Below are 14,927 nucleotides of genomic sequence, written 5' to 3'. Positions count from 1 at the left end.
TTTGAGGTATATATTTAATAATGAAAATGAAGCTTCATGATGCTTGCCGAAGATCTGGGTTTCTCTGCTGTCTTGTCTTGGTTCATGTTTTTCTTTACATCACTGTTTTCATAGTGTCAGTACTATGGAGGGTGACCTTCACATGTGGGAGTATGACACCCTTATCTCATGAAGAATGGAGAAAGAATGAGCGTGCATGTTGTGTATTCAACACTGCCCTTAGCTGGGATGAGAAGCCACTGCTTCGTGAAATCCCCAGGAAGCCTGCCAGGGAAAGGGAGGGAGACCAGACTTTCCAGATGATACGTATCCAGCTGTCTTGTATATTCAAGTGGCTGTTGCTACAGAAGGGCAAAGCCCAAATATTATTGAATCCATTTCCAACTTCAGTATTTTTCCCTCTGTTACGCTGGGTTTTTGAAAGGTTAGCTTTTGTATGACGGAGACTTGGGAAAAACCATGCAGGAGATTGATTGTGGTTTCTAGTTGTGTGTCCTGAAAAGGTTTCTTTTGGTAACAGATGAGTCAAATACAACTGCAGTTGTATGCGTACGTAACTAGGACCTAGACTAGGATAATGAAAATGTGTCCTAGTTTCTCTGTACTCGGTCATAAGCAAACAGCATGTACCCTTAAAGTACTTGTTTGTGTCACGGGGCACATCTGCTTGCATACTTGACGAAATGACACTTAATGAGAAGTCATAAATCACCCTCAGTAAATTAACCTTCCTTTTCGCACTGCCGGTACGCGATGTTTGTACGTCTGTGTCTTGAAGTGACTTCAGGCCACCCTGTTCTCTCCTTGGGGTGACACATTGATTTGTCTGGAAGGGCAGAGGGGCTGTGGGTGTGGGGCATGTGGTCACTACACATCACGTCCAGGAAATTACCTGTGTTGACTTAGAGTCAAACTACACTTGGTCCCTATATGGATACTGTTAAAAATGAAAATGACCTTCGTGTACAACTTCTCAGTAATTTCCCCGTCACGCTTTGACCGGGGTTGCTCGTTCCACGCTGGCCACAGGCGGGTGAATGTTTGGGAAATGCGAGCAGCCTGCCGCACGGCTGCCTCTGCCTTCGTTCCGAGGGACTGGGCTGGTTTTTAAGAGGCTCTTTGCCGCTTGTTTTTACTCCTCCCCAGCCCCAGCGTTGTGGGGCGGCCAAACGGCCCCGAGCCGCCCGCGGGCAGCACCGGGAGGAGGGGAGGGGGGGAGGGGAGGAGGGGGGGCTCGGGGCCGTGACGTCAGCGGGGGGGGGGGGCCGGAAGGCCGCAGCGCTCGGCGTGCGCGGCCGCGCGCGGAGGAAGTGTGATCCCGGCGACACGCCGTCCGCACAGCCGCCATCTTGTGCGGGACGCGGCGGAGCGGAGCGGAGCTGCGCGGTGCCCGGTGCCTGCCGCCCGCCGCCATGTCCGCAGAGAGCCCCGAGCCCGCCTCGGCCGAGGAGCAGAAGGTGGTGGGGGGGCGCTGAGGCCGCCGGGGAGCGGGGAGGGGGCCGCGGGGGTGTCCCTGCGGCGGGCCGGGGGGGGGCGGCCGCGGTGAGGCGGGGGCGCGGGGCGGTTGCGCTGCCCCCCCCCCCCCCTCACCCCCCTCTCCGCACCCCTCCGAGCGCTGCGGGCCGGGGGGGGGCGCGGAGCCGGGCCCGGGGAACGCCCGGGGCCGCGTCGGGGCCCTCCGGTGCCGCCCCCGAGGCCGCGGGGCCGCGTCGCAGGCGGCTCCGAGCGGCTGCGGCCTGGCGGGGCCCGCGGGCCGGTCCCGTCAGGGCTGCGGGAGAAGTTGGGGGACGGGGGCGCTGCGCTGAGGAGGGCTCCGGGAGGCGCGGCCCGGCGGGGCGGCCCCGGGCTCTCGTTTAAGGATTCCCCGCTGGGCCCGGGGCCGGCCGTGCGCCTCGGGAGGCAAAGCGGCAGCGCGGCGATAGCGGCGGGAGGCGGAGCGGGCTCCTGTGGTGTTGTCTGCCCCGAAACGCGGGCGCTGCGCGGCCGTGCCAGGGAGGCCGCCGAGGAAACGCTGCTCCCGGGCAGAGCGCGTAGAAATAAAGCCCCGGCCTGCGCGGGGCGCCTGCAACGGCTCGGTAATAGGAGCACGGCGAGGCAGGCGGCAGCGGGCTCTTCGTGGCGCCTCCCAGCGCCTCCGCACGACGGCAGGGGAGCGGGGCCCGTGCCCTCTGCGGGCTGCAGCGCCCTGCTGGACACCGCGGGCTCCTGGAGCTGCGGGGCCCTGCTGGGCTTCGGAGCTGAGCTCGGCGTAGTCAGGCAGTCTAGGCAAGTGAAAGTAAATAAAATGGAACTTTGTTTTCTTCGCTCTTACATCCTGTGATAATAGCGTGACGGATTCGTGCTACAGCATTGCAATATCAAACTTCTTTAACGATGTTTGTCTGGATAAACAAAATTAAAGATCGGTTCAGTTAATGCTTAGCTCTGAAGTGCTTGTTTGACCAACCCGTTTTGCAGTACTTAGTCGTTTGTAAGCCTAAAAAAGATGAAGCCCCTAAGGGAACTTTGAGGCAGCAGTTCCGTGGCAAGATGTCTGATATAAACTTGTTAGTACAGTGTGGGAAGCTTGTGCACGTGCTCAATGAGAAGGGTGTTAAACAAGAAAATGATAGAAATTGAGAACTTTCCATGAGTCCAGTGTTTCCTGTTCTCCATGTGAAAACTCGGGGTAGTGGCAGGAGGAAGTTCAGCAACAAAGAAACCTTTGGATGATGTAGAGCATGTGCCTGGTTGATGGATGCTGCTTTTGCTGTAGAAGGCCGTGTTTTTCAGGAGGCTCTTAGTGCTACATCTTGTTTTGGGACTGGCTTTTGCCGCATCAGTTGTCTGGGGAATTGTGCCGTTGTCATGTTTCTCCTATTTTCTACTTCATATTTTTGTCTGATGTCTTTTGTTAGAAGAGGATAAGCTCTTCATAACACAGCTCGAGAAGGCTTCTTTTTAGCCGTGTGGTTGAGCTGTCCAACAGATAGAGAACCTCATGCTTTTAGTAGCCCCATAAAAATTAAAAGCAAGAGCTATCTTTAAATGTGTTAGGTAACTACTGGCTATGCTGGTAAACCCTTTTAATGAAGTAAGCAGACTTCATTAGCTGTGCAAAAATTCCTGTAGAGAACTAAAATTACAACTTGTGTGGTTGTCACCAGGAAGAAGTGCGTGGTATATCTTGATTTTTTTTTTTTTTTTTCCCTTCATCAGTTGTCAGTTGTCAGGCTGCTGCTTCTATAATAACTGCGGGGAAGACAACTGCTGATGCATGAATGGCTTTGCAGGTTTGGGTTAAAGCCTTCGTGTCAGCGACACGGCCCTGAGAGTGCTCCCTGCTCTCTGGTGCACAGAAGAATACAAGGTCAGAGTAAGCACACGATGATCTTCCCCAGAAAACTTTCCCAGGTCTCCTCAATCCATGGCATAAAAGCCTTCTGAGCTGCAAATGGACGCATCCGACGGCTTTCTGAATCCATCTAAATTCTTGGCATCCCCTGCATCCTTTGGCAAGGAGTTCTGTAGCTTAGCTGTGTTACATGAAGAGCTGTTCTCTTAAGTATTTTGGAACCTGTCGTCAGCCGGTTTTGTTTGACAGCCCAAGCCCTCATGTTGAAGCTATTCTTTATTTCATGTTACCTAGGTGGTTTTTTTGGTCTTAGCTGTTCTTGGCCATCAAGAGTAGGTGACCGTAGCCTGAATCCTTTTTCTCTGCACTGAGGCACAACACAGTTTTGTGTTTTGGTCGCCTGCTGTGCGAAGATTTGTCAACCCCGTGAGTTTGCATAAATGTTTTCTTTGAAGCACCATGAATACATATTTATGTAAGCTCTGTGTTGTTGGCCCTCTGTTCTTAAAAAAATACTTCCTCTTGGTTAGTATTGGCAAAACATGCCCCCTCAGATGCCTTGTCTGTTGGCTCAACAGTGAGTCCCCAGTGATTCAGCATTAGATGCTGAAAGAATGGCTTTTGAGAAGATCCAGAGACAGTGTTGGCATGATAATAAAACACGCCAGGAAGAACAGCGGCTGAAGACTGTTTGTTCCATTCGCACGGAGGCTGTGGTCTTGGCTTGTAGGATTATTGTATGGCGAGGAGGTGTTTAGTGCTGCTTCTGTGTCCTGTGCTGCCAGGGAAATTTTGCTTTTTGTGTGTGTTTTATATTTTGTATTTGTCTGTATTTTGTGTTGCATTGCCTGGCTATGTTTTCATCTAACTACAAATAAAAAGCATTGCTTCTATCTAGACCCCACAGAAGTTTCTCTTAGGCTGCCCTCAATTTCTGCCTGCCCCTGGTAGGGCTGGCCATGGCGATTCCCACTGTGTTGGGAGCAGCTGTCTTCCAGAGGTCTTGGAGTAATAGAGCAATTGGAAATGTTGTGTTTTGAGTTTGTTGTTACAAGCTTTGCTTCCAAGGTTTCTTGCCAGAAGGGTGCCGATCGTTATAGAACTTGGAGCTTTTGTAAGAGGTGTCAGAGGCCTTGTGAACTGGGGCAGGCCAGCGCAGGGGTTCAGCTCCTCAGCACTTGTGCCTGAAGTAGCTCTCAGCTGCTCTCGATCCATTGTGCTCCCTGCTGCCGTGTTAACGGACCTGTTGGTGCAGCTGCTTGGTGATCCAGACACGGGAAACTGAAATAAAGAAAAGAAATAAAAAAGAAATAAAGCCCAGCAAGAAAAAAATGGGTAGTTATTTTTGCATTGAATTAATTTCTGTAACCCACTGACGTGGAGTACACTCATGCGAACTGACGCAGCGCAAAGGTTGGTGGTGCAGGTGGAAGAGGAGTGTGAAGGGGCTGCCTAAGCTGCTCGAAGTGAGTACGAATCCGTAGTCACAGATGGACGTGAGGCTCTCGTGGTTTCAATGGCAATTCTTCTTTCCTGACTAAAAGTCTTTCTGTGACTTCAGATGATAATTACTGTTCAAGAACCACAGCAGTCAGCACGAATCAATATGAGTTTTCCCTGAACTAGCCATGGTTTGCATGCAGAAATGATCTTGGCCAAACACCGGAAGGCAGTGAAACAAGGAGTTTGAATGGAAGGTATTTTAGAAATGACTGAGTAAAAAAATTGTACCTCATGCATCAAATCACTGCACGAACCAGAGCAGGTACCTGTAAAGTAAAGGTCAGTGCTGAAAGACTGGATGTGCAAGCTAGTTTTTGCCAAATGAGCGTTTTCAGATCATTACTTGGAGCATGCATATTTTTACAGTATTCTCACAAATTTGCATTTTTTTCTATGCAAATAAGCTGCGTTCAGTTAACTAGGTAATGATAATGATGGCCTCTAATAGAAGGCCAGTATAGAGAAGTCAAATAATGTTTGTTAATATGGTAGCAGGCATGGTTTTCAGACTGAAATATTTAACGCTATTTCACAATGAATATCAATGCATTACAGTTGCATCGGAGTCATAAAAACTGGATTTTGAGAGAGCACAAGTGCTAATCCATGCAACTCCACGATGAAGCAGGACTAACTGAAAAGTCTCATGCTCTGCTTTCAACATTTGTTCTGACAGAATCCTTGTTTTCACTAGAGAAGTGTTTTGTTTTTGTTTTTGTTTTGTTATTTTGGGGATATTTTGGATCATAACTGAGTAGCAGTGTGCTTTTAATATAGGTTATTTTCTGTGAAAGCAAAATGGGTTGAAAAGTACCTAAGATGCCTCACATACCTAAGATGTGAGGCTGAACTCCTACAGTTGTTGTCAGTATTTGAGAGAGAATAAATGAGAATGTTTATTAATTGATGTGTTCAGATTGGAGCAGAAATCTGCATGTTGGTGAATTCCTTGCAAAAGTGTTGTTGGTGAATTCCTTGCAAAAGTGTTGTACATAAATAGTTTATTGTAATTCTTCATTTAAAGTCTTGGTAATTTTGTTTCAGGAAATGGAGGATAAGGTGATCAGCCCAGAAAAAGCTGAAGAAGCAAAGTTGAAAGCAAGATATCCTCATCTGGGCCAGAAGCCAGGAGGCTCAGACTTCTTGAGGAAGAGGCTTCAAAAAGGAGTGAGTTCTTTACTGTCTTTAGGGTGTGGACAACAAATTCCCAAATTCCTGTATCTGTGATTCTTTTCTACTCCCCAAACCTTTGCATGAGAAAAGAACACTGCCAGTGTTAACTTTAAATCTGTAAAGGCCTGAGGAAGCGAAATTGATTTCCACAAAACTGGCAGGATAGTTGCTTACAGTGCCCCAGTGGCTCAGCTGCAATTCTAATAAATTTTAAGAAATTTAAAAACGTTGAAGCTGTCTCACTGCAGCTGTGATAGACTTGGGTTTAAAAAAAAAAAAAAAAGAAAACAGTAAGGGTCAGAATCTCATCCGTGTTCTCTGCTTATCTTATCTTACCCGTTCTTATGTTGCCAGGATGTACGGCCACTCTTGTTACTCGTGTTGTTAGCATGTGAAGGCTTAGTGTTTGCAGGTACCATCTGACATCAGTGGCTTGAGAAGGTTGGTGTAATTCCAGATACATACAGCTACTCAAAAAGTAACTGTAGAATTAGTATTTAAATACTGTTCCACATTTGACCAGTGTATCTTACTTTCTTAGTTACTGAACAGTTTTTTGTTAGTTTAGTATTTCATGAAGTGATGTGATGCTTTTCAGGCATGTTAGAATTCTGTTCTTGGGGTAATCCTAGCCTGTCCTTACTTGTAATGGTGTTTTCCTTGCTGTCACACTGTTGTTTACTCTCGTCTAGGCCATTTGAGTGCACACAGTGATTCCAAGTGTAAGTCCTTTGCAAGCCAGCTGTTGGAGTTCGGTGCTGATCTAATTTTGGGCTATCTGGTAACGTCTCGTGGGAATTGTTACTTTTGGCAGGTTTTTTGGATAAGCTTTCTCTTGTAAATTAGTGTGCATGCAGCATGGATAATGGCTGCTGGGGGTGGACACGTGGCAGGTTAAGTGATGACTTTTGGGAGTTAAGCTGTTATGTGGTCAAAGGCAAACTGAAAGAGACTTGAGTGTGTTCAGTGCCTGTAGATACCAAAGAGGCAGGGTGAATGTGTTTTGTACAGGCAATTCAGGCAGACAGACCAGTGTCCGCTCCGTGAGGATTAATGGCCACAAAGGAATTACTGTAAACACACCAACAGTCTCTACAAGATCTCAATCTTGATTATAGCACCACTTCGTGCAAAGCTTCTTACAGCCTATATTTTCCAATACGAGCAGGGGCAGGCCAGTGGGCATTTTAATTGCCTCAGCATTTTGGATTCTGCTGGTATGATGAAAGATGGCATAAAATTGGGGGTTCCAACTCTTAATCTGTCCTCCTCAGTTCCTGATGTTGCTAATACCTTTTTTCCGTGTTTTATTTTTTGTTATTTTTGTTTAGTGTGCTCAGTGTCCTAAATGAGAAAGCATCTTATTTGATGTGGACTTCTGGTGTACTTTAGGCTAGCTGGGTTGCTGAACTTTAAAATAGGGTGAGAATAGAGAGTGTGCTTTCAGACAGCTTTGGCGATGGGAAGATACATGGGTAGGCATAGAAACAATTTGAAAAGGACGATCCAATACAAGCCACCTATGAAAAGCTGCAGTAAATCAGAAGTAAGCACAGAGTAATCTATGGAGAGAAATGGGCTGACACTCTAATTCCTGAAAGATGATGCTTTTTCTCCAGAGGTGCAGTTGCCGTTTGGCAAGTAGGCTGCCCTCTGCTCATTGCTATTTGCTGTTCAAAAATGTTCTACGTTGGGTGCACACACCCAATTAATTTTAATTAGCATATGTCCTCCAGAATAGTAGTAAAAACGGATGCTGTTCTCCTGAATACAGATTCTACTTAGAACGAGTGTATATATAACTAGTATATAGACAGAAATGTGCATCTATTAACAGCAGTTAACACATCTAAAGATAGAATTACTCAATTATTACCTAGTTCCTGTTTAAAAGTTTCTTTTGGTTTCTTCGGTTTTGAAGGGGAAAATATGAAAGCCTATTTCCAAACTGGGTTGCATTATAGCTAAAGCCTTGTCTGCAGATACAGTGCAAGAACACTGTGGTGTAAGTAAGGATTCCACTGTCAAAAGGGATGAATTGTGGGGAGGCTGTAGCGAGGTGGGGGTTGGCCTGTTCTCCCACGTGCCTGGTGACAGGACGAGGGGGAATGGGCTTAAGTTGAGCCAGGGGAGTTTTAGGTTAGATGTTAGGAAGAACTTCTTCACTGAAAGGGTTGTGAGGCACTGGAACAGGCTGCCCAGGGAAGTGGTGGAGTCACCATCCCTGGAAGTCTTTAAAAGACGTTTAGATGTAGAGCTTAGGGCTATGGTTTAGTGGAGGGCTGTTAGCGTTAGGTTGGAGGTTGGACTCGATGACCTTGAGGTCTCTTCCAACCTAGAAATTCTGTGATTCTGTGAGGTTTACCAATACAGTTATGTAGTTCAGGTGTTCTGATTGTTAGGGTAAAACAGATGACTTTAAGGCTCTAGTAAACCCTAATAGGGGACATTTAAAGCCATCTTCAGGAGGCCTTGCATTTAAAAAACAACAACAAAAACAACTTCCCATCCCCAGGTAAAGACTTGTACTTCAGTTTAACACTGCTGCTACTGAACATTTTGCAGTTGGTTAGTGCTACTACAAACTAAAGATTACGGCAATAATGCTGCCTGGAAGTACATAAGCATAGCAGGTTGCAATGGCTTTTGTTCAACTGACTTTGAGGAATAAGCCTATCTAAAGCTAACTAGGGAGTGTTCTTCCAGAGGTGATTATGCATTGTAAGCAACAGTTCTTAGAGCTAATCTTTGTCCTGAATCTAGGCTTTGGCCTCATTTGACAATCTGCAAAATCACGGGTTATAAGTAGATTAGTGGTAGACCTCACAGTAAAATGTAAACAAAATATAACGGTTCCCCAAAAAAGGTGTCATTGAGCAGTTGAAGACTTGATGCAGGCCTTGGATGAAATTCCATACCTCATCTTAGTGTAACACAGATAAATTATAAGTCACCTGGTTTTATTGTCCACAGATAACTTAAATGTTTTGAGAAGTACGACGACAAAGCCTGTTAAAGGTAGTGCTAATAAAAAATTGCTGAAAAGCTGAGGGATGCTCTTCTACAAATTCATAATTAACATATTTCTTTGTTCAGGAGAAACCTGGAGCCTGGGATAAGCCAAATCTACTGTGCAATCCTTCTAAAAAGCTTTGTGGAGAGACTTCTTAACTAAATTGGTTTGGGAACTTTAGGGATCATAGTTTCACTGTTTTAATGTATGCGGAAAAAAAAAAAGATTTTCTTGTTAACATGCAGTTTCATGTGTCTTTGATCTTCTGGTATGATAAGGCAGGCTCTGTTCTCCAGCCTTACTTCATATATTGTTTGGTTATTCTGTCTAGCAGAACGTGATCGCTGCACTGTCATTTACAAACCCCAAGGTTTCAGCTGCGGGAGGGCAGGGCCCTTTGGAAATCAGTACTAAAACGGTGTTTGTGTACGGTGTGAGTTTCATGGTATCTGTAGAGCATTAACTGTGTATGTAACTAATGTTCAGAGTTTAAATGTGTGCTTAAAGGTCTTGGTAAGATTTTTTTTTTAATCTGAATTGACATATAAAGCTGCCTTGCAAAATGAGAAATTTAGGCTTTTAAATCTATGTGTATTTTGTCTTCTAGCAAAAATACTTTGATTCTGGTGACTACAACATGGCTAAGGCAAAGATGAAGAATAAACAACTGCCTACTGCAGCTCCTGACAAGACAGAAGTCACTGGTGACCATATTCCTACTCCACAGGATCTCCCACAGCGGAAACCATCTCTTGTTGCTAGCAAGCTGGCTGGCTGACGAGAACAGCTGAACTGCATGATAATTCTCATTCCTGTTATTTCTCCCTAATAGTTATTTCTCACCCTCACATCCCCCTTTTTCTTTCTTACACTAAGTCATGAGACTGACAGCTTTGCAGGTAGCGATAGCATGTGCTGCTATTGTAAGGGAGTACTGTTAAGAGTAAAACGTGTAGTATTTGGACTAGTTGAGAACAATGCACTGATTAAAAAAGGACAAGTTTGGTTAGAGCAATGTAATCTACTTGAAAATGTACATATTGCCCGTTTCCTAGTGTAGGACTGGTTCCAGCAAGTGACATCGCAAGTTTTACAACTTTTAATGTTTCTGCTTTTGTTATTTCACCTTAATTACAGCATATTTGTATTTAATATAACCTCCAGTTGTGTTGGTTTTTTTTCTGTGTTTGGGTTTGTTGTCTAAAATAGAGGTTTAGACCACAAGTTGCTAGATGGTAAAGCATGTATAAAAACAAAGACAGGGCTCTGATTGAATTTTGTTTCTGCTCTTGAACTTGAATGGCCTTAAACCTGTTTCAGCTTTAACAATAGAGTTTTTACTTGGGCAATATTTGCCCATTCTGGTGTAACTCTTGTGAATCTAGTGCTTATTGACAACTGCCTGTTGAAGCTGGTATCCTTTTCAGTTCCGTAGCTTAGAACACACTTTTGTTGAAGATGTGAATGAAGTGTGCATGTGCATAGACTGTTGAATTCACTCTTGTGCCATTTTTGTAAATACAATAGTTTTGCACAACCTTTTGAAAATGTCTATTAATTTTACATTTTAAAAAGCAGATAATGTGCCAATCAAAGCACAAGTGATTCTGTATCTTTCAAAGTCTTGGCCTGAAACGAAGAGCCCAGAATCTTGCTACTGAAAGTGAAAATTGTGTACCTGAAATTTGTGAACCCCCTAGACTTACACTTGACTCAGCCTTATGCTTTTGCAGTTGTATATTTTGTTTCGCAACAACGTCCAGCGTTCAGTTATAAATCTGAAATTTGTACCTATATGTAAAGGCAGGTGCCCTTTCTGTTCAGCAGCTCTTTTAAGCTTTTAAAGGTGAAATGCTCAATAGTATGACATGGAAAATAGCTAAATGTACTGTTCTAGAGAGTTTCCCTTGTGGCAAACTCCAAATCTAGGCTTGCTAAGGTTTGATATGCAATTGTCGTTGTACTATTTTAGACTTCTGGAAGTGAAAGGGTATAATTCTTTTTCTTGAACTCCTGAAGTGGCAGTAAACTAACTCCTTTTTTTCTGTTATACAGCAGTCCCTCATTGGTTTTGGGAAACGAAAGGAACTGGAACTGGTATTTGTATAATGATCTACTGAGAGATAGGTAATTCTTCACGTCAGAAAATAGGAACAAACTTCAGTTCGTCTGTATGGGGCAGGTTGTGAGTACTAGATTGGCAGAATACACAGTTGATACTAGATGGGTAACCTGATGAATTTAAGAGCATGATTTGTTCAGTGAAATCAGATGTATTAAAACACAGTATGATCCATAATGTAATTGATTTTAATACAGGCAATCATGGCCTTGATGTTCTTTAGGAGTGTAAGAAACCCTTTAAAAATATCAGTGTACTTTTTTCTTAAACGGTTCTATTAAAACACTATGAAAAGCAAAGAACCAATGCAGGCATTGTAAGAGAAACCACTTTTGAAGATGTGTGTTTTTAGAAGGAGGCACTTTGTATTGATATATCCAGAAAGGTCTTACAGAATAAATATCTGCTAGTTGAAAAGATGACTGTCCCATGTTTTCTGCAATGCTCTTTTCTAAAGGAAGACTCAAGGAAACGATCAAGATGAGATGAACAATCTTAACTTGGCCCTGCTTTGGTTAGAGTAGGCGGAAACTCTATTGGTGTCTATTATAATGTGTATTCTTCGGTTTAGAGAAGTCATTCCAGAGAACTTTTTAAATTACTAACCTGGTTCTTTGCAAGTCTTTGTAGCCCTTTTCAAGTAATTATGGACAAACTTGTGAGAGCCCTTTTATTCCTTATCCGCCACTAATACTATAAACAAGTTGTGATTTTTCACAGAACAGTTTGAAGAAATTATTAGACCAATTTTTTATTTATTTTTTTTTTTAAGCAAGAAATTAGGCTGGAAGAATAACAAGGAAGCTGGATATATGAAAACAAACTGCTTTCTATAGTTGTTTGTTATAATGTGAAAATCCCTCTTTATTTTTGTATGTGCAAATGAAATTTGAAAAAACAATAGGATTGGGCCTGGAACAAATATTGAACAGTTGAAGGTGACTTGCTTTGTATTGTCTGGTTCCACTATTTTGTAGCTCACATACAGTGAGTTTTTTGATGCTTGAGATTGAAAAAAAAAAAAAAAGCCATTTAAATTTAAGCATCCCCCTCATTTAGCTGCAACTCAGCTTGTCCTGCTGGTTAGATAATGCAAGCTTTTTTGATGTTCACTCAGTGACTTGCAGTTCTTAAGGTTACTACAGATTCAGCTACCAATATATTATCCATGTGTATACTTAAAGTACTGTAATACTAACTAGGTCAGTGACTGGTTATGAGCCTTCACATCTGACAGACCTCAGCAGCAGGCACAGCAGTTTTGAATCTATACACTGTTTGAAACTTAGGAAGTCCGATAATCACTTAACAGTAAAACAAAGGTGACTGCAAATTGATGCTAACTTTCAGCTTACTCCAGCAAGATAACTCAGCTATCCAAACTTATGTACATAATGTATTATATAAGTTTTACCATTTGATAATGACCTTTTTCAAAAAAAGACCTGCCCACGCTGTAGACTGGCAGTCCCTTTCATATCTTGCCTTTAAAGATAGACAGTGTTTAGTTATTAGACTAGTGTTCATGTAGGCTTATGATAGCAGATAGCACCAACATTTTATTCAAAATAGTTAAAAGTGAATGAATTCCAACTTCACGGATATGTCCCCAAATCTGTAGTACCAAAGGCTTCCCTCTCATTGTTCTTGATGTAGTAGGACAGTGTTTGTGTAAAAGCCACAGGAGTACATTTTGTTGGACATATTTACACCCAGTCGAGATGTTAAGGTGATGAAAATGTCAATTGTTCTTTACAAACTTACACATTGTATAGTATACAGAATAAATTGATCTACTTAGTTTTTATTGCAATGTGGAGATTTGTCTTGTCTTTACTGTGGTTTCCTTAATGATACTGCATACTTCCGTATCCTCTATGGAAAATTTCTAAAACCTAAATCTTGCTACTCTGTATCATTAAAAATATGACTGGGCTTTGGTTTCTAGTATGTTAGACTACAGAATTACTTTAATGTAATCACATTTATATATATTTCAGTGCTTATTTTTCTAATAAGGCAATTAAAGCTTATTGTTTGAAAACTCCTTAACAGATGACTGTTTTGGTCCCTTACACTGAGTGAAGGGGATGTCTGGGAATTAACTTGTTATGTAGAGGTTTGCATTGCTGTTGACTTCGTTAGCCCGAACTTGGTGAAATTTCCATGAAATCAAGATGCTGGAAAAAATCCAAATGATTTTGTATTCAGACTGTGGCGTAGGTGCTGGTCTCTGCGCAGTTTTGAGGTCCACGTGGTGTATTTACACAGGTAGCTCAGTAACCAAGGTCACAGTAACACCCGCCGTGCTCGGCATCTCCAACAAGCTAAGTGTCCAAGTGAAGTAGCAACATCCAAGTGCCATGCTGAAGCAGAGCGAAGGCAGCATTAACACAAGCATTAGTGTCCTAATAATAATGGGGAGTGGTATCAGTCTTTGGCCAAAGACAAACCATTTAAATACAGGCTTATACCCAAATCTACTAATTAAAGCTGGGGCAAGTAAGTTGCACAAAACTCCATTAGAGAAGCTGTGCATGTAGTGGCTGTTTTAACTTAAAGTGGATTTGGTGGTGCCTGTGTGGTTTGATTATTCCTACTTTAGTACAAGTGAGCCACCCTTTTCAGATTCAAGTCTGCACTGGTCTTTCAGGCTGGCTTTTTCATCCCAGTTTCTGGCATCTGTACATCCAGAGTAACTTAAAAACTGAAAATTTCTATCCCCATTTATTCCTGTTAATTATTTCCTTAGAAAATAATTCTGGAATACTAGCAGAGAGGCGGGCAGGACTGACCTCGACTGATGTGCTTGAAAAAGCTTTAGAGGAAGATGAGTGATTTGTCACTGACTTTCTCAGGCAGCGCATCTTTGTTACTGTGAAGATGCAGCTTGGTACATGTTCATAAGTATTTCTAGTGGGTGCAGAGGTCTGTTTGCTTACTGACGTGAAAAATATTGATGAAGCTTCCACGGATCTCAACACATTTGACTGGTTTAAAATAGTTCTTTTTGTTTCTGACAGTCTAACAACATTTTTTTTTTTCATTTTATTGGAGAACAATGATGTAGCTCTTGATAAAAGAGGTATGCTTGGTTAATGTCAAATTCCAAAGAGAATATTACAGAATAGCCATCATGGACACTCCTGGTACACGGGCTCTGTAGAGACTCAGTTCAACTGTTGCTGGTACCTCTGTCTTTAGAGGAGTGATAGTGCGGTATGATGGTTTCCTTATTAGTTTTGAGGAGAAAACATTTCTTCCTGAAGAAACAGGATTATAATTTTTTAATCTGTGACATTTAATCTGTGACAGTTCTGGGCACCACAGTATAAAAAGGACATGAAACTGCTGGAGAGTGTCCAGAGGAGGGCTACGAAGATGGTGAAAGGCCTGGAGGGGAAGACGTACGAAGAACGGCTGAGGTCACTGGGCCTGTTCAGCCTGGAGAAGAGGAGGCTGAGGGGAGACCTCATCACAGTCTACAACTTCCTCGTAAGGGGGTGTCGAGAGGCAGGAGACCTTTTCTCCATTAACACCAGTGACAGGACCCGCGGGAACGGGGTTAAGCTGAGGCAGGGGAAATTTAGGCTTGACATCAGGAGGGGGTTCTTCACAGAGAGGGTGGTTGCACACTGGAACAGGCTCCCCAGGGAAGTGGTCACTGCACCGAGCCTGTCTGAATTTAAGAAGAGATTGGACTGTGCACTTAGTCACATGGTCTGAACTTTTGGGTAGACCTGTGCGGTGTCAAGAGTTGGACTTGATGATCCTTAAGGGTC

At 43.4% G+C, this 14,927-nt stretch overlaps 1 protein-coding gene across 1 annotated transcript; it reads left to right on the top strand.

The window, feature by feature from the left end:
• The first annotated feature begins 1,273 nt into the window (after positions 1-1,273).
• Positions 1,274-13,192, top strand: ARPP19 (cAMP regulated phosphoprotein 19). Its single transcript, XM_084293124.1, has 3 exons — positions 1,274-1,457; positions 5,882-6,004; positions 9,631-13,192. Exons 1-3 carry the CDS (start codon positions 1,413-1,415, stop codon positions 9,799-9,801), a joined length of 339 nt encoding a protein of 112 aa, XP_084149250.1. The 5' UTR covers positions 1,274-1,412; the 3' UTR covers positions 9,802-13,192.
• The last annotated feature ends 1,735 nt before the right edge of the window (positions 13,193-14,927 follow it).

This window comes from Netta rufina (assembly GCF_964035555.1).
Source record: "Netta rufina genome assembly, chromosome: 11".
NCBI classification, from domain to species: Eukaryota; Metazoa; Chordata; class Aves; order Anseriformes; family Anatidae; genus Netta; species Netta rufina.
Note: the sequence above shows the minus strand (reverse complement) of the source record. Positions and strands in the feature narration are given on the sequence as shown.